Genomic DNA, 24,015 nt, shown 5'->3' with positions numbered 1-24,015 from the left:
TGAAGTCTCTCACTCACAATGGTGTAGAGAGCTGACCTTGAAATTTCAGGAAACGAATCACTCAATACAGAAATTGTGAACTGACGATTTTCTCGAATTGCCTCATCCACTCAACGAGATCATCGGTTGACACTTGCTTCCTTCCCTGACCGCCTGCATCATGAACATCTGTACATCCTCATTTAAAGTTCCTGCACCATTGTCGCACTTTGCTGTCACTCATTGAATTTTCCCCGTACACATTACTTATTCGTTGATGAATTTCAGCTCCATTACACCCCTCAGCCTGTAGAAATCGAATTACCGCACACACTTGGCGGGAGATGCTATTGTTGTAGACATGTTTACTTGCTAGCTGCATGTTCAGAACTAAACAAAGTGACGCGGCGTGATTGAAGGCCATACTAGAGAGGCTGCGCAACACATATGCGCAAAGGTTCATCCGATTTTTGAGCGGGTTTTTATTTTGCGACCGATAGAACCTTGAAACAAAAATAACCCTCGTCTGTTGCTATGGAGTTAAATAACTGCCTATTCGATTTAACATAATTTATTTGTTAATAATGTTATATTTGTTTTATTATATTTTGCAATTATACATGATTTACATTTTGATTATTACTTAGTTTTTAATCTTTGATCTTACTATCTTACTAAAATAAGATGGTGTTTCACAAAGATGGGGGGGAAGAGCACGCCAGCCACCTTTTCCTAGCATCCAGCTATTTTCAAAATAAAAATGTCAATTTGATAAAATTTGCAAGCAGGGGATGGCTACTCAAGCACAGACCCAAACTCAAAATCAGTTGATGACAGTCATTAAATCTCATGAAATGACAGCACAGTCTCAGTTTAAACTGATGCATCTCTGATGATTTATTATGTTTGAAGTACATGAAAAAATTCTCTTTTGATGATTCAATTTCAAAAAGCATAAGATTATATTTCTAGCAACAAAATAACTGCTGTCACTGAACTGCAGACGTTCAACCCGTGTAACTGAAATATCGAATATTGAACATTGTCATTTAACCACACCAATAGCTCAGTTGCAGCATAATAACCACTGTTTCACCCCACATCAGTGTTAACAAAAAAATAGCATTTGATGGCTTTTGAGGCTTCTTCACAAACACTAAATAATATCATATCACCCACACAAGTGAGAAAAGTTTGATTCCTTACCCAGACGCATTTTATAAAATCATACCTACCCTTTTTTTGTAAAATCAGTAATACCTAAAAAAAATTGAATTTCTTTATTTTAAAACATACTTCTTTTCTTTTTTCTCAGTACCAACTTCTAACATTTAAATTTCTGTATAAAATATTCTATCTCACTGATAAGCCATCCTATTTGGTAGGTCTTAATTAAAAGTAGCCAGCCCCATTGTGTTAGGAGACCATTTTATATAAGGAATATTTCTCAAGTTTGATCTTTATATTAACATGAATGCCAACAACTATTGGCTAATTTATATTCTTCTGCAACTAATTTTCAAAACTACTTTGATTTAATGTTACATGCAATTAGAATTTTTTTAGTTCATTTATAACAATTTATGTGCATAATACTGTTACAAACGCCAGAATCCTATAACATACAGTTTATTTTTTTTTAAATCTCCAGCTTCAATAAGCATTTTATTAGTTTAAAATAATTTTGAAAAACAGAAATTTGAACAGATATCTGCTATGTACCCTATCTGAAGATCTTTTAAAATAATCTGTTTCACTCTTATTTATTTACCTGATTATTGAAATCTAAAGGTATATTATCCTTTGGATTTTTGTTTTTAGTGTTGAGCAAAAGTAGTCCCACTTTTAAATAGTTACATTGTTTTGTTTTTTACAATTACTTGATCCTAGTAAGAAGCTACATCAATCCACCCCCACTTAGATACACATTAAAAGTGTGACAATTTGATGTGCCCTTCGACATTCTCTTGAAGCTTCAGCACAGAAATACAGGTTCATTTCGCCAGTTGTCTATTATACATATAATTTTTTTGTTAAGACCCTTGTCTCATACTCACCAGTATGTTTGTGCTTTCACATAAACGGAATGGAATGCAAGAGTATCAGGGGATACTTTATCCCCCTATTAATCACAGAGCCTGGACATCAGTCCCTTGCTGTTGGGCCTTTCTTATTATCAGGAGGGTATTTAAGTTTTAAAGTGGTTATATATTTTGAGATGGACAGAGTTAGAGATTGTGTTTTGGTCCTTTGCAGATCAGGTTTTGAACTGTTATTTTTCAATGGGTATTCCTTAGGAGATTAGCAAGATATTTGTGTCTCTTCCAACGCAATTCCCTTCAATCCATCCACTGAAGACCTTTCAATGCTAATGCCCTTTGGTCTAGCAAGGACGCACCATGTGGGAGAATATAGTTTTTGAAGGGTGCAATGCATTCAGTTCACAGAGGGAGTCGCATGTGCTGTCTGTAGGGCAATAATTGTAAGATAAAGGAAGTAAGGGTGATGAATCTAGATTTTGTAGATTCTTCTTCTTCTTATCTTACATCAGCTGAATCAGGCCTGGGCTGAGTTCATTGTGGTAGGATGGATGTCCTTCTTGCTTCTTTTTGTCTCACTCTCTATGTCTGTTGGTAAGTCACACAAACTAGACATCAACATATAGCTGCAGTGAGACAAACTCATACTATTGCAGCAGTAGCAATAGATAAAAAAAGAAAAACTTCTGGTGGTAAATGAAAGTAAAAATATAAAATAATGATAATTTTGGCTAACAATACAGTACGTAGTAGCTGATAAGTGTTATTTCATTTCTTAGTAGTGTAACTATTCTTGAATTCAAGGTTTAAACCATAAAGCAGAATTTGTTAAATTTCAGGGAAATTCCTATTACTAAATTACAACGTTCAGAAGGAATTCTGTTTTTTCTAGGTTAAAATTTTACTTCCCTGGCAATAACTTACCAAACCATAATCATAAAAAAAAAGTCTGATGACTTTAATAAGTCAATAATTAGGTAGCATCAATACAACTGTTGATGGTACTGACAAACTCAAGAGTATCAATAAGTAGAACAAGGCTGACTGCCTAACTTATTGGTAGGCAATATGTTTAATTTTTAGTAAACTTCACAATTTTTCTTGAGGTGCCTTTTCACGCTTCCCTATCAACAAATCCATGGATAAAAATGGTGAAATCCCCACATTCACACCTCAATATATTATGTGAACTCCTGAAAGCAAACATGTACATGCTTTTAAGAACAAAATAAATCAGATTTAGATAAACTAATTATTCATTAAAGATATTATAAAGATTTATTAGAAAATAAATATTTCAATCTAAAATACTTAACATAAAGCAGCCTTGAATCAAGAATAAGGTGCATCGTAAAAGCTTGCTACCATTCAACCACATAGTCTTAATCTCAATTGTAGAAATGTTCTACATAAAGTGTTGAGAAAGAAATATCCTACTTACATTACTTTTATTTATTTTTAGATAATAGTTAACCAAAAAGAGATCTTTGCCCCCATAGACTAAGACTCAAGTAACAAGTAAGATTTGTATTATTCAAAAAAAGGAGGAAGTGCAGTTTTAACACAAAATTAAAAAAAAAAAACAAGAGCATTTACCTGAATGAAAAAAGTGATTTTATATATATATATATATATATATATATATATATACACACGATTTTATACATATATACACACACGAGGTGAGACAATAAAGTAATGAGACTGATGTGAAAAAAAATGTTGCTTACCGGTTTAGTCATGTTTAGTGTTGTCTCCTTCGAAATAGTTTCCCTCTAATTGCACACACTTATTCCAGCACTTCTGCCACTGACGGTAACATTTCTGGAACTCATCTTCTGTAATAACCTCCGAGATCCTCGTCACAGCTTTTCGGACATTTTGTGTTGTTTTAAAATGGTGTCCTTTGACCGCCATTTTTATTTTAATGTACAATTTAATAAAATAATTCAATCATGACTGAGGATGCGTTATTCCATAAAAATACTATCATGATAAAATTAAAGTGAGAAATCTCTTATCTCAATAATCTGTACAAGGTAGTTTATGTGAGTAGATTTATAAAATATTATTTAACAGTACAGGAATAACATGAATCTTAAAAAGATAACTTCAAGAATGTGTGTGTGTGTTTATATATATATATATATATATGTAAATGTAACAAATATAGTTTTAAAAAATTATGCTAAAATATCATATAGCAATTGGATGAAATGAAAGTATAATACTAATAAAAATAATTAGTGTGTATAAAATGAAAAGCTGATTTTTTTTTGTCTTCAGTCATTTGACTGGTTTGATGCAGCTCTCCAAGATTCCCTATTTAGTGCTAGTCGTTTCATTTCAGTATACCCCCTACATCCTACATCCCTAACAATTTGTTTTACATATTCCAAACGTCGCCTGCCTACACAATTTTTTCCTTCTACCTGTCCTTCCAATATTAAAGCGACTATTCCAGGATGCCTTAGTATGTGGCCTATAAGTCTGTATCTTCTTTTAACTATATTTTTCCAAACGCTTCTTTCTTCATCTATTTGCCGCAATACCTCTTCATTTGTCACTTTATCCACCCATCTGATTTTTAACATTCTCCTATAGCACCGCATTTCAAAAGCTTCTAATCTTTTCCTCTCAGATACTCCGATCGTCCAAGTTTCACTTCCATGTAAAGCGACACTCCAAACATATACTTTCAAAAATTTTTTCCTGACATTTAAATTAATTTTTGATATAAACAAATTATATTTCTGATTGAAGGCTCGTTTCACTTGTGCTATTCGGCATTTTATATTGCTCCTGCTTCGTCCATCTTTAGTAATTCTACTTCCCAAATAAAATTCTTCTACCTCCGTAATCTTTTCTCCTCCTATTTTCACATTCATTCATCCATCTTTGTTATTTCTAATACATTTCATTACTTTTGTTTTGTATTTGTTTATTTTCATGCGATAGTTCTTGCGTAGGACTTCATCTATGCCGTTCATTGTTTCTTCTAAATCCTTTTTACTCTCGGCTAGAATTACTATATCATCAGCAAATCTTAGCATCTTTATCTTTTCACCTTGTACTGTTACTCTGAATCTAAATTGTTCTTTAACACCATTAACTGCTAGTTCCATGTAAAGATAAAAAAGTAACGGAGATAGGGAACATCCTTGTCGGACTCCCTTTCTTATTATGGCTTCTTTCTTATGTTCTTCAATTATTACTGTTGCTGTTTGGTTGCTGTACATGTTAGCAATTGTTCTTCTATCTCTGTATTTGAACCCTAATTTTTTTAAAATGCTGAACATTTGTTTTATTCCAGTCTACGTTATCGAATGCCTTTTCTAGGTCTATAAACGCCAACTATGTTGGTTTGTTTGTCTTTAATCTTTCTTCTACTATTAATCTGAGGCCTAAAATTGCTTCCCTTGTCCCTATACTTTTCCTGAAACCAAATTGCTCCTAACACTTCTTCCACTCTCCTCTCAATTCTTCTGTATAGAATTCTAGTTAAGATTTTTGATGCGCGACTAGTTAAACTAATTGTTCTGTATTCTTCACATTTATCTGCCCCTGCTTTCTTTGGTATCAGGACTATAACACTTTTTTTGAAGTCTGACGGTACTTCCCCTTTTTCATAAATATTACACACCAGTTTGTATAATCTATCAATCGCTTCCTCACCAGCACTGCGCAGTAATTCTACAGGTATTCTGTCTATTCCAGGAGCCTTTCTGCCATTTAAATCTTTTAATGCTCTCTTAAATTCAGATCTCAGTATTGTTTCTCCCATTTCATCCTCCCCAACTTCCTCTTCTTCCTCTATAACACCATTTTCTAATTCATTTCCTCCGTATAACTCTTCAATATATTCTACCTATCTATCGACTTTACCTTTCGTATTATATATTGGTGTACCATCTTTGTTTAACACATTATTAGATTTTAATTTATGTACCCCAAAATTTTCCTTAACTTTCCTGCATGCTCCGTCTATTTTACCAATGTTCATTTCTCTTTCCACTTCTGAACACTTTTCTTTAATCCACTCTTCTTTTGCCAGTTTGCACTTCCTGTTTATAGCATTTCTTAATTGTCGGTAGTTCCTTTTACTTTCTTCATCACTAGCATTCTTATATTTTCTACGTTCATCCATCAGCTGCAATATATCGTCTGAAACCCAAGGTTTTCTACCAGTTCTCTTTGTTCCGCCTAAGTTCGCTTCTGCTGATTTAATAATTTCCTTTTTAACATTCTCCCATTCTTCTTCTACATTTTCTACCTTATCTTTTTTACTCAGACCTCTTGCGATGTCCTCCTCAAAAATCTTCTTTACCTCCTCTTCCTCAACTTCTCTAAATTCCACCGATTCATCTGACACCTTTTCTTCAGGTTTTTAAGCCCCAATCTACATTTCATTATCACCAAATTATGGTCGCTATCAATGTCTGTTCCAGGGTAAGTTTTGCAGTCAACGAGTTGATTTCTAAATCTTTGCTTAACCATGATATAATCTATCTGATACCTTGCAGTATCGCCTGGCTTTTTCCAAGTGTATATTCTTCTATTATGATTTTTAAATTGGGTGTTGGCAATTACTAAATTATACTTGTGCAAAACTGTATAAGTCTGTCCCCTCTTTCATTCTTTTGCCCAGCCCGTATTCACCTACTATATTTCCTTCCTTGCCCTTTCCAGTGCTTGCATTCCAATCTCCAACTATTACTAAATTTCCATCGAAAATTTCATCAGAAAAACTGATTATAAGCTACAATGAAAAGTTGATTATTTCAGTAGAAATAGATAAACCAAGCACTCATTACCTATAGAGTAAACTATTTTATTATTATTCAGAATATGTATGTCCCAATCTGCTAACATGTGAGGTGTCTTGTACAAACCCAGGCCGACCATTCCTGAAATTTATGATTAATTGAACCCCAACCACCAAAGTAGACCAGTATCCACTGTCTAGTATTCAAATCCATATAAACTAAACTAAACTTTTACTAGGATTTGAACCTCAGAAACTTCAACTTTAAAAATCAGTTGTTAAGCAGGTGATTTGTGACAATAAGTACAAAAAAGACCAGCTTGATGGAAATATGAAAACGGTCTTCTGAAATATAAGTACTCTATGTAATGAAAAAAATGTTATCAATATATAACAATTACTAAGTCTGAAATAATGAAAAAATATTAATTAAAATATACAATGATTACCCAGGAAATAGTTAATACCATCAACTAAAGAGGTCAGTACAATATTTTGACCATATTATGAGGAACAATAGACATCCTTGTTTGTGTTACATCTTTTTACCTTTAAAATGGGTAAATATAATGCCACTAAAAAAAAATGAAAAACAAATACTACATTATAATTAAACAGAACTCAACAAATTTATTTTATAGTAGAACACAAAAAAATTTAAGAAGTAACTAATGATCATAACACTCGATAAAACTACCTAAAAAAATTAATTAACCTCATGAAAATTCTACATTAATTACTTAAGCAAACTTTAACATTATGATACAAATTTACTAGTATTAAAAATTCAAAATACAATCAATTTTAACATTTTATCAGATGAAATGTGTATTTATTAATATAAAAATTAATTATAAGGTTAAAAATGCATTACAATCCCCAAGTAATGGGAGTAGATCAATTTTAGATAACTGAAATTTGTAATAACTCACATTTACTTAGTTCTGAGTTACAGTAGGATAATTTAATAAGAACAGCAGTTTATATAGGAAAACTATTTATTTAATATACAAAAGTAACACAAGACACATTAACAAATAATAAATTGTTTGAACTTATTTTAACTGCTTGAAAAATTGCATAAAAACTAGTTCCATATAACTTACACATTTTTTAAATAACAAAGAAAGTAACAAACTGGCAAATGGGAAGCTAGTATAATAATGCTAGATTTGTAATTTATAGTTTTGTTCATTTACAGAATGGGAATGTATATGATGTAAATAAAGATATGAGAAAATCACCTTAAATGTACCAAGTGCTCTAATGTGTTTTCTTTCTTTTTCAAGGAAGGTTCAAATACAGACAATTTTCATTATCTCTCTTGCAGTGATTGTAACGTAGACTCAACTAATTGGTAAAACACCAGCATATCTAAATCTGCAATCAGTGATGTTAGCTGCTCGTTTTCTCCTCCCTGTAAGTTGCAATTAACATAACTGGAAATATCCATTGAATTATTTAATTTTCACATGAAAAGGATATTTCATCTCTCAAAACTTAAAAACTCAGTTTGGGAATTAGTATCTTTCTCGATCCAGGTTAAATGAAAGGTGTAAATCATTCTGAAAGCTGTAAATAAATCACACACCCATCTGCTAAAACCTCAATACAGACAAATAAGACTTAAATAGAAATACTCATAAAAAATTTATAAAAATAAAGTATTAGTGCAAAAACCGCACAAAACATTTTCTCAAATTTAGTAAATGATGGATAGGTTATTTGCAATTTGTAAAAACAAAGACAGATGTTTACCGTCACATAACTTCTGCAGCTACAAGTATATGACAAAGACAGACAAGTTTTATATTTTTTAATTAACTGTGCTAAAAAAGAGTGCAGTATTTCACCATTCGGAATAAGGAAACAGGGTACTGAGTAAACATCAGGGGGAAAAAACATCAAAGAAATAAAAAAATGGAGAAAATTTGCTATCAGATCATCTCACGGACAACACATATACTGAAAATAAAAGTTGTTTAATAGAAAGTTTTGAAAAAATACATGATATTAATAAATTGCTTAAATTGACCGAGTTATTAAGTATTTAAAAGTTACAGTAATATAATTTAAATAAGTTTCAAGTTATCAACATCAATGAAATTGTAAAACACAACTGACACTAGCAAAACAATTTCAAAAAAAAATCTACAGAATTTAACCTTAACTGACAATTACTAGTTTCAGTAAAAATAATTAAATTTGAGAAATGAAGTAATGGAAACGTTTTTTTAAAATAACAAACCACATTCTAACAGCCTTTAATCACGTGAACTCTCAGATTTCTTAAGGCCTAGTCATGCGTAAAACTATGGTCAAAACTGGTCATCATATTCACAAGTGTAGATTACCTTATAATCACGGGTACACATTTATATTAAATACTGGCCATACTCATACATAAAAATCACATTTATGCACTGTCCTTTAACTATTTTTTTAATTGCGCCATTGACTAATAAGCACGGTTAATAGTACTTAAATGTAACATGTAGCAGTAGGTTAGGGATTGGTTCTGGTAGTTTTATATATTTCATTTCCATTATTATAATTCATCACAAAGCTCGAAGCTTGTCATGGAAATATCAAATGTAAATTTTATAGTGAATGAAAAGTGCCATGCTTGAACAGGATTGCTTAAGATTGTTTATTACTCAAGAATGGAGTTGTCTTTTAGCAGATAGATCATTTTTTAAAAGAAAAATCCTATTTTTTACAAATACAAGGGCTGTTTTTATTTTTCAACCTCCAATGGGCTACAAAAAAGGGTACATTGACATAAAATTATTTTTACTAAAAGTTAAGTAGTATCCAACTTATTTTTCTACATAATCACCAAAACAATTGAAGCATTTGTCGTATCGTGACAATAGCTTTCCAATGCCCTCTTTAAAGAAGTTTTCCGCCAGTAAGGTAAGGTGTATTTTGACAGCCTCCTGAAGTTTTTTGTAGGTGGCAAAGTGTTGTCATTCTCAAAAGAGGTAAAAATCACTAGTTACTAGAGCTGAACTACAGAGTGGATGGTCAAAAACTTCCCGCTTGGAATTTTTTTTTAACCTCTGGGTCTACCGTTACTACGCATTGCTTCAGAGGATGAGATAAATGATTTGTGTGTGAAAATGCCATGCCTGACCGGGATTCAAACCCGGAACCTTCGGGTCCCACTTGGAATTGAGAAAGTCTTGCATCACATTGGCACGGTGCAGTCGTGAATCAAAACCACACCAGACAAGAGCATACTTCTTCGTTTGTTCTGGATCGCTCTACAGGGGCGACATAAAGATTCACAATAAAATTCCTTTGTTATTGTTGCCTTCAGCTCCATAAATTCCACCAACAAGACACCTTTATGGTCCTAAAAAACTGTAGCCTTTGTTTTCCAGTTGCTCAGTATCTGTTTGAATTTTTTCAGCTTGTTTGGAGAAGTGTGCATCCACTGCTTAGACTGTTGTTTGGTTTCTGGATCGTCATACTGGATCAAATCTCATCGCCAGTAATGGTAGACTTTAATAACTCTTCCCCCTTATTATCGTAACACATGAGAAACATTAAGGTTGAGCCATTTGCTGTTTTGTGATCATCACTCAACATTTTTGGGACCCAACATGCACACAGTTTCTGATATTCTAGGTCTTTAGTCACAATTGTGTAAGAGAAGACCTAGAAATTTCTATGATTTCTGCAGAAAGAAACTTATCATAAACCTCCATTTGTCATGGACAAAATTATTAACACCCTCAACCAGGCGTACAGCAGCAACAGTCTTGTGTCCTTGCCACCTTCATAATCGATGTCCGTTTGCCCTTCTTTAAATTTCCTACACCATTCCCATACGCTACCGTCACTCATAAAGTTTTCACCGTACACTAGACTGATTCTACAATGGATTTCAGCAGCACTACATCATTCTCGTTGTAGAAAATTTATCACACTTGACGGGAACATCAATCACAGTGGCCATGTTCAATAGCTTGTAGCTCAGACTGATGCAGTAGAGCCGCTAATGAAAAGGTTGTGGTGGGAGGGGCGGTGCAATCACACAATGCCCAGACCTAGTTCCTACCTATCTCTTGTTTACTTAAGATGCACGATCGGAAGTTGAAAAAAAACAACCCTCGTATTAACAGACTAAACCACGAAGTTACATTTTTTTTACCTGTAGGATACTATCCTATCGTTTTACCAATCGCATCTAAATTTATTTAACTACTGTTTCTGAACAACTGGCAGACATTCAACCAGTCATCACAGACAGAAATGTTATACAGTAGTTATTTTTTCAGAATCTAGGGCAAAAAATTGATAGCTATTCTGATACGAGAAATACGTGTTGTACATCCTACAGTTTAAAAAAACATTTTCTTTGAGAATATCATGTTTACATGATTAGTCACAGTTTTTCTATTTCAAAATAATTTGTATTACGAAAACAATTTATATTATCAATAATAATGTAAAATAAATATTTTTTAGCAAAATTAAATTTTTTTAAAAATATTTTAGTATAAGTTTATCATGCTATAGTATAAATCTCAGTCATCTGAAAGATAAATCTCAGTAGAAATCTCTATGATTATTCAAATTAGAAAGTCATCCATCACTGTTGTTTAAGAAGGCTTGAAAGAGCACTAAACCCCCTCAAAAATGTAAATAACAATCAAAACAATTGAATATGAAGCAGTAAAAATCCACACAATTTCCAAGAAAATTTCACTGAATTACATGCAACAATACATAATTTATCCTGATTAAATCCAACAGTTTACTACATTATTAATGGGGGAAAGTGTTGGTTTCAGTAAAATGCCACTAATATTGCTAGCATAACAAAAGCCACATTGCAAGATTTTTTAGTCACTGCTTGACCTCAAAACACTTGTGGCCCTCATGTTCTCCACATATTTTAAACCATTATCGATTGGAGATATGTTAGTAATACTGTGAATAGTAGGTAAATCTAGCTAATTTGTACTTAATAAAACGAGCTTAATGAAATTGAATTAATCAATGAAAATAATAAAACACTACTGCTGATTATGGGATATTCATTGAGATGATATGGGATATTAGGCAACAATTTTAAGAAATTGTTGCCTAATGACTTACACTATATTCCCATATTTTTTTTGCACTTAAGAATTTTTCCTTAAAACATCATGTCCCACAGAAATACAATAAAAAAACAGGTTTATCAAAGACCAACATAAGATTAACTATTAATAGAATATTAAGAGGCATACACAGGAACTCAAGAGAAACACAGTAACAGCAAAATTAGACTTAAGCATTTAGCAACATATAAAAAGTGAAATATTTAATACACTGCTGCTGAAAAATAGATACAGATGGTGGTAACATTAGGAGTAGGTTGAACTGTAAGTGGAAGAGGGCTATGTATTGGTGGTTTGGTAATGGAAACTTGCCATCTAAAAAGATGTCTGCTACCATTTTGAAACAGAATTTTTTTTGGAAAACCATTACGTATATTCTGTTCTGTCCAATAGCAAAATTTTATAGAAACTACAATTTCTATAAAACATAATTAAATCATAATTAGACATAATTGCATTATAAACATACAGATAAAATATCAAAAAAGGTTAATTAAAATAGGATCTTGCATCACTCTGTCAAAAAAGTATAGATTTCAGAGTAATTAAAATGAACTAACTTAAAAATAACATTGAATGTGGAATTTCAAACAATATGAAAAGCAAATGTCTTGAAATAGACTTAAGAACCAACCAACATTCATGTTAAAGCTGATCGCTTTCAACATCTATAGTAAAAAAAATAATAACTGAAATATATATTATCAAAATTTGGGTTATCATTTAAAAGCACGTATATCTAACAATTGTAATGGTTATCATATACCTTTATTTCCTTTTAATTATAGAACAGAAATGTATGGAATCATACTTCTCATAATTTAAAAAATGTTCACTTCGTTTGCGAATCCACCAATAGTTTCCCTCATGCTGCTAATTATGCATCAGTGAAAACCAAGTTGAGTACAATATATTTCAGAAAAATTGGTTTAATACCAGTCTTCTAAATTAGCACATATGTGTACACTAGTGAATATTTTTTTTTACTAACACTACATTTAGTAAAAACATTAACATAATTATGTTTTGTCATCAGACAACATACATTTAAAAGTATACAAATATTGATACATAAAATTAGTATGTATGCTGCTATCTATGGTATATTGAATTTCCCCCAAAATCTTACTGTACTAAATATTATTATGTAATTTACATAAATAGAAACAAACACATTTTTGTTAAGTGCAATATATATGTATATATATATATTTTTTTTAATCTTATAACTAGTATAAATATAGTCATACATTTTTGTACACAGTACAATCATAATACAGAAATAATAACAATATCATTTAAACATAATCTAAATAAGATGAACAACATAAAATCTGTACAATATAAGTCGGTTTTGATCTGCACTACTTAAAAATATTTTTTCAATATACAAAAAAAAAAATTATTTAAAACCTACTTGAGATTACAAATATTATAAAATTATTAATATAAAAGTCAGTTTACCGTTTCAGATTTTTTAAATTTATTAATTCCTGAAACAATAGGATGATGATGTCCAAATATAATTTAATAATTAAATGAATTTTGTATATGAAAAATGCGAAGCCTGAACATTATTTGAGCCCAGACCTTCTGGATGAAAGCAAAAGAGATGCTACCATTCCACCAGCAAATTATTCAGTATTATAAAATAAAAAAAAATTCATGACTTTCAAAATACATTTTTCAACAAGATCTTTTTTAAAAAAAAATAATAATACTAGACCCTTTGTTTTTCATTCTTTGGGATAAATACAAAGATGATAGGGCAGCATTTGAATATTTGCCGATTAAAGTGTTGTAAAATTACATATAAATTTAAAATTGTATCGTTGTTCAATTCTTTAATTAAATTAGATAATTTAACTTGATGTCAAGCTGATGATACCGCTAAAATAATTAGAATTTGAGTACAATCACAAAAATCTAAACTATATAATAAATAATTTGCTTAATTTAAATTCACCATGTAATTTACTTTATGATCACTACTATATATATATTAAACTGGTGGTCTCCTAACATGATATTAATTTAGAAACACCACTTAAAATATGTCAAGTTAGAGAGTGGTTAACTTATACAAGAACTGGCCATTTTTTCTAAATGAAAATTAATAATCATTTAATTATTTGTATTACCACAAGTTTATTTTTTAAACAGATTAAAAAAACTGCAAACATGACAAAAACTGGTATATTCCTGTTAAAATTAGGTATTTTTTTTTTTTTTTAATCAGTGCCATTATCTAGTCATGAAATTACAGATGCTTATTTTTTTTTTAAATAAAGTTATAACAATACAAATTACAAACTTCATTTACTGTAAAAATGGCCAATCCTTACACAAGTTACTTTGAAATAAATAGAATCTTAATCTAATCAAATTTATATCAATTATTAATTTAACATTAATTTACTTTAAAAATATGTCTGTAAATTTTTTAATTTCACATAAATGACACAACGTTTAGTATAAGAATTTTGACAAGAGATCCCACCAGCTTGATAAAAATTTCTTTGGAATATACATTTTGATTATGATTAACAAAGGATCTAAAAAAAAGATGATGGAAGCAAACAAGTTTATCTTTGTTAATTATATCTTCTATACATAATTTACTAATTTTATAGAGCTCTGTCTTATACAACTCAAGAATAAAATTATTGTTAGATCACACGCGATTATATATCTCCAAGAATTGTTTAATAAGACTACTTGATAATAATAATAATAGGTTATGATAATACTTTAATACGGTTGCTGTTTTTCAAAACAAATAATACATACACAATGCTTAAGAGAATTGTTAGCTACAAACATTTCTTAATCTTTATAAACACGACGTCAATGAAAATGGTAAAATTTTAAAAAATTTACAGAAATGAATGTAGCTTACATTACTATACATTAACCCTGGTTAACTATATAGCCAAAAGTCATATTGTAAAAAAAATTTTCAGTGACGTTTATGATTCTACAGTAATAAGATTGGGTTACCGGTTTACTAACTTTTCTTTTTCATGTTTAACATCTGGAAATTACCATTCAGGTATCACTTCCGAGGATGAATGAGGATGATATGTATGAGTGTAAATGAAGTGTAGTCTTGTACAGTCTCAGTTCGATCATTCCTAAGATATGTGGTTAATTGAAGCCCAACCGTCAAAGAATACCAGTATCCACGATCTAGTATTCAAATCTGTATAAAAGTAACTAACTGCCTTTAATAGGACTTGAACGCTGGAACTTTCACTTCCAAATCAGCTGAATTTGGGAAGACGCATTCACCACTAGACCAACCAGGTGGGTTACCAGTTCACTACCTGATCCATTTATACTGCATTTAATAATTCCAAATATGGAACAGTATAAATAACACAATCGCACACAAAAATGGTAAAAACAGCAAAATATAACAAAACCAAATATGGAAGACATAATTAAACAATTAAATACTGTGTATAGGGAAGGTTTTTTTACAATAAAATTTAGCCTATTCATTTGACGGCCTTTAAACATACTTAAAGAATGTTATTTTGAGACAATTTCATAAATTAAAAAAAAAAAACTGTTTTTATAGCAATGAATTTTTAAGATCTAGTACAACTTGGCTAATTGTAACTGACAAACCCCACAATCAAATTATTTATATTTTTTCAGCATTTTAGTAATGTTTTAAATGGATTTTCCAAATCTCAAAATCACTAATTCCATTCTGTTTTTATTACAAAATGTTAAAGTGTGAAACTTAAAATAAATCCAGCAATGTCGAGCCCTTCTCTACCACATAAATCTATAATATTATTTAACAACCTTGTGCATCATATGGGTGCACACTGGGTTTTCTGCAAAGACCACGTGGGCCTATACGGGCACACTGCATGTCCACATTTAGTGGATCTAACAGGAACGCAGATACAGTGTATTTAAAAGCAGTATTTAGTAGATCTGGGCCCTGGGGAATATAAAATCTTAGGTTGAAAAATTAATTTCTATACCTTTACGTAAAATAAATTTTTTTGTGGTAGTATAAGTATATACTTTTGTGTCATGAGTGTTATTATGAATTTTTGCAACCATAAAATAAGCTCTAACAGCTGTGCACGACATAGAAGGCATGACACTATATTTTAGGGCAGTAGTTTATGTTACTGTTTTACAGTTGTCTGTGTGTTTTGGTTGTGTATGGTATTCATATTGAGAGTAAAAGACGCTAAATTTAGTTACTGTTTTACAGCTATACCGTGTTTTTGTTGTGTATGATACAAGTGTGGGAAGTAAAAGAATATCTGATGAATATCTACAAAGAATTTTGGAAGATAGTGACTTTGATTGCAGCGAGAATGAGACAGCTCCTTTGACAACTAAGATACAAATTCCACATTTGAACCAGATGCAGGCGAGGGGTCGGTGTACAAGTAGTGATGAGGTCATCTTGCCAAGTAAAAAGAGAAAAATAGATCCTACACCTGGGCATTCTAGTAGGCATGATTCACCTGATAAAGACTTAAATGGGTGATCCTGATATTTCTAGTTTTGCTCCAAGAAGTAATCAAGTAGTGTGCAATGAAGTTTCTTTATCTGAAAAACTCAATGAATTTATATTTTCTGCAAGACCAGGATTTAGACAAGAAGAAATCAATCCTCTCAAAAATCATAACCAGATTTTTTTTCTTATTTTATGATGAAGTTCAAAATTTACTAATTACAGAAAGAAATAGATAAACCAAACAACAGTTGCTCAAGAGTATATGTGAAGAGTCAATCAGTGAACATTCTATTTTGTGGTATGAACATTCTAAGTGGTATGACACAGATGCAAATGATCTTTTGCATTTTTTTTTATCTTATATTTGGATGGGACTTGATCAAAAACCTGCGCTTAGGGATTTTAGAAAATAAGTCCTCTATAAAAGCAAAGTTCCACACTCTACATCTTTCTGATAATGAAAACTGCCCACCAAGAGAAATTTCAACATATTTGCATGCCAAAAGAAAAGGTCTGTACTGAAGAGACAATAGTTCAGTTTTGGAACAGGTTAAGCTTCCACCAATACATCCCTGGGTGTAAAACTATTCAAACTTTATATTGATAAAGGCTACATTTATTCAGTTAAAAGTTACAGCAGCGGCAATGAAAGCCCTTAGCCACAAGAGTGGTGATGGAACCCCTCCTGAATACAAATAGAATCCTTTTTGAACAGGAACAAGGGGCTACCACATGAACTAAATAATAGCCAGACACATTTACTTGGTACCCTAAGGCAGAACCGGAAACTTAATCCGAAGGCATCACAAATGCCAAATTGAAACGGGATGAAATGAAGCTTCAAAAGAGCAACACTAAAGTTATTTTAGGAAAGTGGAGAGTAAGCGCAACATCAGTAGTAAAGTCAACACTTTTATTTTTAAAACTCAGACCGCATGAACCGATTTGGTGCACAGGTAGTCTTTATATAAAATTCCTTCCCAGCAACATTTTGACCTAAGGAAATATACTATAGAACTTACTTTTACCAGAATACAACAAAAAACTGCCTTGGTCCAGCAGTAAATGTTTAAAATTTTGGGAAGGTCGTTAACATGTAAATCATGATTGTAATAAAACAACTTCTCACCATAACTTAGTATTACTACTTAATCACTGAATCAACAACGGAACAAACACAATATGTCCCAGATCTATACTAGTTCAGTCAAGTTTCAAAAAACACATACATAATGGTAAAATAAGAACATTAGTCATTTAACATTCACCATATCTACTTATAATAATTCTGTAAAATTATTAGCGATTTGGTTCAACATTGTATGACTCATAATCAACAAGTAATCTTTACTAATTGTGGCTCTAAAAGAGATATTTTCCATACTTATAAAACACTCACAAATACCCTTAATAATAATATCCTTGAAAATTTGACAGTCTACTCAGAGATATTTAACCCTAAACTCAACCGAATATAACATTGATTCTAATTGTAAGTCAGTTTTGTTTTACATTACGACTCATCATCATCAGAAAGATTCGATGTGTTTATTTAAAATAATTTATGCATAAAGTAAAAATTCAACCTAATAAACAGTATGATGAAATGCCTCTGGAGAACAGAAAAATATTTCACACATAAACAAACAGGTGAGCCATGAAAATGTGGCCCTGACAGAATATGGAATATTGAATAGAACATATCATACGTTTGCATACAGGACATAGGGAAGGAAAATTGGAACAAGGGAAGGTGACATACACATTCCTACAAAAGAACTCCTCTCCTGTGATTGTAAGTCCCTCCCTTTCATGCTCCGACCATCAGTTGTCTGCTGAAATTATGGTGAGGTGTGTTGTGTTGTGCATTCATTAGCGATGTATTCAATACAAAGTGAGTGAATTTAGTTGTTCATAAGAACTGGTTCTTTGAAGGGAACACAAGAGTTGTACTGTAAAATTTTTCTTAATCGGCCTAAAACTAGCTAAACACAGTGCCAAACAGGATCTGTTGTAAATAAAACTAAACAACAAGGCGCCATCTGACATGTAACTTTCATTTATGGGGTATATTGAAAGGACTTGTACATATAAAGCTCCACACAAAATCGATGAACTGAAGAAGAATATCAGGACATGCATCAACAGTATTACCCTGGCAGACCCATGCATAGTTACTGGTGAAGACCATTTTCAATATTTACTATCAAGATTAGTACAGTTATGTTAGTTCTTAATATCAATCCTATTGGTGAAGACCATTATCAATATTTACTATCAAGATTAGTACAATTATGTAAGTTCTTAATATCAATCTTACATAGTTTACTGTAGATGTTGGCAGGGCTAAATTTTCATGACCCAACTATATAAATGCAATTTTCTGACTATTGCATATTTACAATGTATAGAGTACGTTTGAATTAATATTCCTGTTTAGATTTTGTATTAGACCCTGCATAGCTGGGAAAGTAAACGCAAAACCATTATTTCTCCCAACCAACTATACCTCCACAGCATTTTCACAAACTGCTATGCACTGGTGCCAAAACACTAACATTATTGAATCCCTCTATACTGAATCCATTATTGTTATCATGTTCAATACAGAATATAACACTGGGGCCTTTTACTGATGGAAGAAAGATAAATGCTTTTATTTTTTTTTACCAAAGTTCAAAAACTACGCATTTGAAAATTACCAGATATCCTAGAATTTATGATGAACTTCAATATAATCTTTTTAATACAATTCATTTTTATCAATTTTTTATTGGTCATCATTTTTTTACAATTTTTTTATAACCACCACTATGAATTAATACTTTCCCTATTTTCAACAGATATTTGACCTCACTAAAACTTTTCCTAAGTTCAGCCTAGAAAGAAAAAAAGGAATTTAGTTTTTAGAATCTAATTACAAAAAAGAAAGGGTGAATTCATTTACCTTTGTATTTTTTATTTAAATGATTAATATCTTTGACTGTCTGCAAAGAAATATTATCCACAGATACAGAGGCAAAAACTGCTAACAATACAGAATTTCAATAAACAGCTAATTATTATTCTAAAGACCAGATTATTTAACTTCAACAAAATGTATTGTTGATGTTAAACATGATGTCGCTTTAAACTGTCACACAAGAGGGATTATATTAATTTTAAGAGCTATTTCAAGAAATGGAACAAAGTAAATATTTATCTTGAAAACTTTGTTTTCAGATAACGTTCTCTTTTGTCTAAACACAATGATGTTGAAGAATTAAATTGATGGCCACTTTTACCATCAAAACCAATCTGCAGAAAATGATGAATTAGGGCAATTCCTTCGAGGTAATCATAAAAAATTATATTTTAAAAAATAATTATTTTTAAAAGACTGCAATAAATCAAGAGTTAAAAGCAATAAATCTTAGAAAAGCAAAGAAGCCAATCTATAATCAATATTTAGCTGACAATATAACAAAAATGTACAAAAAACAAATTTTCTAATACAGTGACAAATTATAAGACTTCCGTTTCATTACTTCATTTTTCAAAAGATTATATGAGAATTCCCTTACCTAGAAAAGGTCAGACCACATAATTCTGCTAAACAAGATTTTTCAAAAGTTTTCTTTTTTCAGTTTTGTAGTTTACATTTCAAAATAAAAAACAGTATTTATTATAAATGAATGTAAAGAAATCTACCAAAATACCAGCTCAGTGATTTAGATGAAATTTACACATTTTGAAAACTTTAGATAATTGCCAAAACTCTCTTTCGTACAATTGTTTTGTATTTTAATCATTTAACGACTACGTGTAATAGTAAAAACTTTTTTTTATATACATATATAACAATTAGAAGTTAAAAAACAAGATTCAGTATAATGGCCAGGCATTTTAGGTACAAAAACATATATATATCCATGTTTCATAAAAAAAAAAAAAACAGGTAAATTATTAGAGTTGAAGGCTAGATTTGACATTTGCTGACATTTTTGTCTTTTTTTTGACATTTGCTGATTATATTACATATATGATAATAGTCCTTTTTTAAATCTTATAAAACAAAAAATAAAGAATACATTTTTTTTTGAAATTAGAAAAAAATTAATATAATAAAAAAAATTGTTTCATCTTTGCATTATTTTTTCCTATGTAGGGCTTTTAGTAGAGTGAATCTCAAAAAAATTCTTTAATGATAATGCAAAATCACCAAAATTTGTAATTTATATTCCTTTATAAAAATAAAATGTTCCAAACAAATGTAAAATGTATTTTTTTAATGAAAATAATCAGATGATTAAAATAGCATTTAAGAGTATGAAATATAAAGTTCTTGTTTACATCTTTAATTTTCAAAAAAAAAATTGTAATTTTACAAACTTAGAATTATGAAGACTGCATATATGGGCTTAGAATTATAATTTAAATGGAAAAAAGATAAAGAGAGTTTGATATAAATAGTAAAATCCTATCACGCTATTGATGTTATAAGCAAGCATTCAAATAAATTAAGCCAAATGAGTGCTAAACTAACAATATTATACTTTCCTTTATAGAGATTAAAAATAAAATTAATATAACAAAACGCAAAGGGTAATTGGTAAATTAAGCAATTTAAAGTAATAAATATTTTATTAAAAATATTTTATTTTTAAATAGATTTATATATAAATTTCTCTCCTTAGAACTGGAATTATTTTTTTTGTTTATCTCATAAAAAAACTTTAAAAATAAATAATTTAAACATTAATGAGTAGTAATTTCAAAGATAATTAAACAGAGAAATTGAATCACTTTTTTACAAGTAGTGCAGTACATAATAATGAATAGATTAATTTAAATAAGTCATAACTAGTATTTAAATAAGTTATTCAATAGCTTTATTATAAATATAAAATCAAAAATTATAAAAATATACTATAATGCAGAGTAATAATTAAATAATCAAAAAAAAAAAGAAGCAATATTTAACAAATAAAACACTTTTCTTTACTTATTATTAAATTAAATTAACATTTTATCTAAAATATATAATATCTTTATTTATTTATTATATTTATTCTAAGACTGTCCTTCAGTAGGGATTGCATTAACAGTTGTTAATTTAACAGAACACTTTTTAACACTACGAGGTTCAATTTTTAAAATCTCATTTTCGTCGTCAACATCTACTTTCTCTTTTTTTATTTTAATATTTTCTAAAGTTTGAACTTTACTTTTATTACTACTGTTATTTTCTTTTGAATCGACTTTCCGTTTACCAAGAGAATGCGATACTGGTTTTCTCTTCTCTTTACTTTTGACAAAGACAGTCTCATCATATGAATTATCAGACACTTCCGTTTCATCATTATCATTAGTAATTACTTCTTTCTTGATAGTAAATGTACTCGGCAATGTCCCTGAAACATTCTTATCCTTTGAATCCACTTTGTTTTTCTCATTTCCACTTTTACTCGTTTGTTTTGAAGTATCGTTCCCTGCCTGAGACTGTTGATCACCTTCTTCAATTACTTCCACTAAAGCCATCGGATTAATATCTTCTGGTGGGTCGGGATCAGCATCCACACTCTCTGGTACTTCAGTATTACTTTCAGGCGGTTTGAAAAATTCAGGGAATTCTCTTACGATATCATCAAAATCATTTACGGTTATTTCTGACTTATCAATAAACTCTTTATAATTTTTCAGTAGGTCACAATCTACTTCCTGCATTTTAGAGCAAGACACTTTCAATAAATTATGTAACTGATTTACCAAAAAACTTACTTCATTTTGCGATATAAGATTTGATGTTGAATTTCTAATAAATACCAACCGATTATCAATATTTTTCATAGTATCCATCAATGAAGTAAGAATACCATTAAACCACTGAAGAACGCCCGGTTCTGACTGTCCGTCCTTACTTCTAGTTGTCATGCTAGAACCACCGTACATCATTAAATGACTTTGACCACCATAAGAGTTTGCTGCAATCGGTGGGGATGGTACAAAACCAGGCTGCTGGCCAACAAGAGCTGTCCTTAATGTACTTTGTTGTGGATGCGGGTACATAACAGACGGTTGGGTCATAGGAAAACCTGGTGGCTGTGGTGGGACACGTTTTCCTGGTGGTGGGTAGTATTCAGGTAACAGTTGTGGTTGTTGCCAAGGTGCTGGAGGTGCAATTTGTTGTTTAGACTGTTGTTTAGAACGTTTAGATGATGAAGGTCGAGGAGTTGACTGTCCATATACATTTTGCATCTGTGAACCCTGAACCCCTAAATTATTGGACATATATGGGCTGTCATTAACTTTATTTTGAATAGGTGGTTTAGCAGGAGGAGTTCTGACATTACTGACTTGACTTGGAACTTTAGTATCTTTTGTTTTTGACACCCTATTATCGACCGGTAATGTAGGTTGTTTAACTGCATGTTCACCGACTTCATTTGGAGGAGGTGCAGATGCAGCTGCTGCAGCAGCTTTTACTTCCTTAGGACAACAAGTAGACAGATCGGTTTCAAGAGCCATCAAATCTGACTTGCTGACTTTGGCATTTGAACTATTTATAGTCTGATACATTCCATTACGGTAGGCCCTGGAAAAAATACATTAAATGTTTAAAACTGCACTAAAAATTTCTCTATAAACTACTGTAAACTCTCTCACTGTTAGAGAAAGCAGATGATAACTCTTAAAACCAAGCTCAGGCTCAAATAACATTTCTTTGAAAACTGCACTCATATATATATATGAACAAGGTTAATTCTATTTAAACACATAATTTGATATATATATATATCATCAGAAAAATAATAAATTACCATCAAATTAGAAAATTCAGTGTATTTTGCCTTCTGCATCTAATCTACTGGAAACAGTTTTAATTTTTAACTTCATTTAATGCTACATGTACTTTTCATTAGCATAGATAAGGAGATCCAGCTTTAACAAACAGGCACTTCATCCATTAATTTTATTCTGTAACCATTGGACTGGAAAAGTCTCATCATCTCTCCATAAAAGCTACAAAGGTGCAACAGATTCTTACAAATTCACAGATAACATCCATACCAAGAATCTAATAGTCTTTAAAGCCAACATGATCCAAAAGAGAAAGAAAAGTTTAAAAATACAAAAAAAAGAGGTTAATATTAAGAAAGGAGAATCTCCCAATTAATTAATTACAATGTAAAATGAATAATTCAATTCAGAAGAAACTTTTAAATCCCACTCCAGCCCTTGTGTATCCAACTATAAATACCTTACAGACTGAGCCTTTTTACCTAGGATAGATGCAGCACTTGACTAATAAATGATATTGACCACTTTAATGTACATTGAAAAAGTAACTTTCCTCCAACAATTAAAGAAAGCAGCCTTCCTCCTCATGAGAACAGCTTTCTTAAAGGAACACGGAACATGGATAAGGATCCATGGTATCCTTATCCATGGATCCATGGATAAGGATCCATGTGTTTGTGTAACGTGCATATCTGACTGAATTATTAATTATTCAGTTTGAATTATACAGGAGAATTATATATGACATGCCTCATTCATTCCTGTCTCCAAGATTAGAGCAGATTTAAGAGTAATATATGATTATTTTTTGTCAAAATTTAATAGCTACTGTCAGCTCTTCAACCA

General features: G+C 30.8%; 1 protein-coding gene across 5 annotated transcripts in view; it reads right to left on the bottom strand.

Annotated features, from left to right (window-relative positions):
* Positions 1–21,076: 21,076 nt before the first annotated feature.
* LOC142320403 (uncharacterized) overlaps positions 21,077–24,015 on the bottom strand; it is an 86,749-nt gene continuing 83,810 nt past the window's right edge. For 3 of the 5 annotated variants that reach the window (XM_075358105.1, XM_075358104.1, XM_075358109.1), the window contains one exon: positions 21,081–22,963. In XM_075358105.1, coding sequence (XP_075214220.1) covers positions 21,442–22,963 — 1,522 coding nt within the window. In that variant the 3' untranslated portion in view covers positions 21,081–21,441. Of the gene's footprint in view, positions 22,964–24,015 lie in introns of all 5 variants that reach the window. The other 2 variants (XM_075358103.1, XM_075358108.1) reach the window with 2 other exon arrangements.

Source organism: Lycorma delicatula, chromosome 2, assembly GCF_047948215.1.
Source record: "Lycorma delicatula isolate Av1 chromosome 2, ASM4794821v1, whole genome shotgun sequence".
In the NCBI taxonomy this organism is placed as follows: domain Eukaryota; kingdom Metazoa; phylum Arthropoda; class Insecta; order Hemiptera; family Fulgoridae; genus Lycorma; species Lycorma delicatula.
Note: the sequence above shows the minus strand (reverse complement) of the source record. Positions and strands in the feature narration are given on the sequence as shown.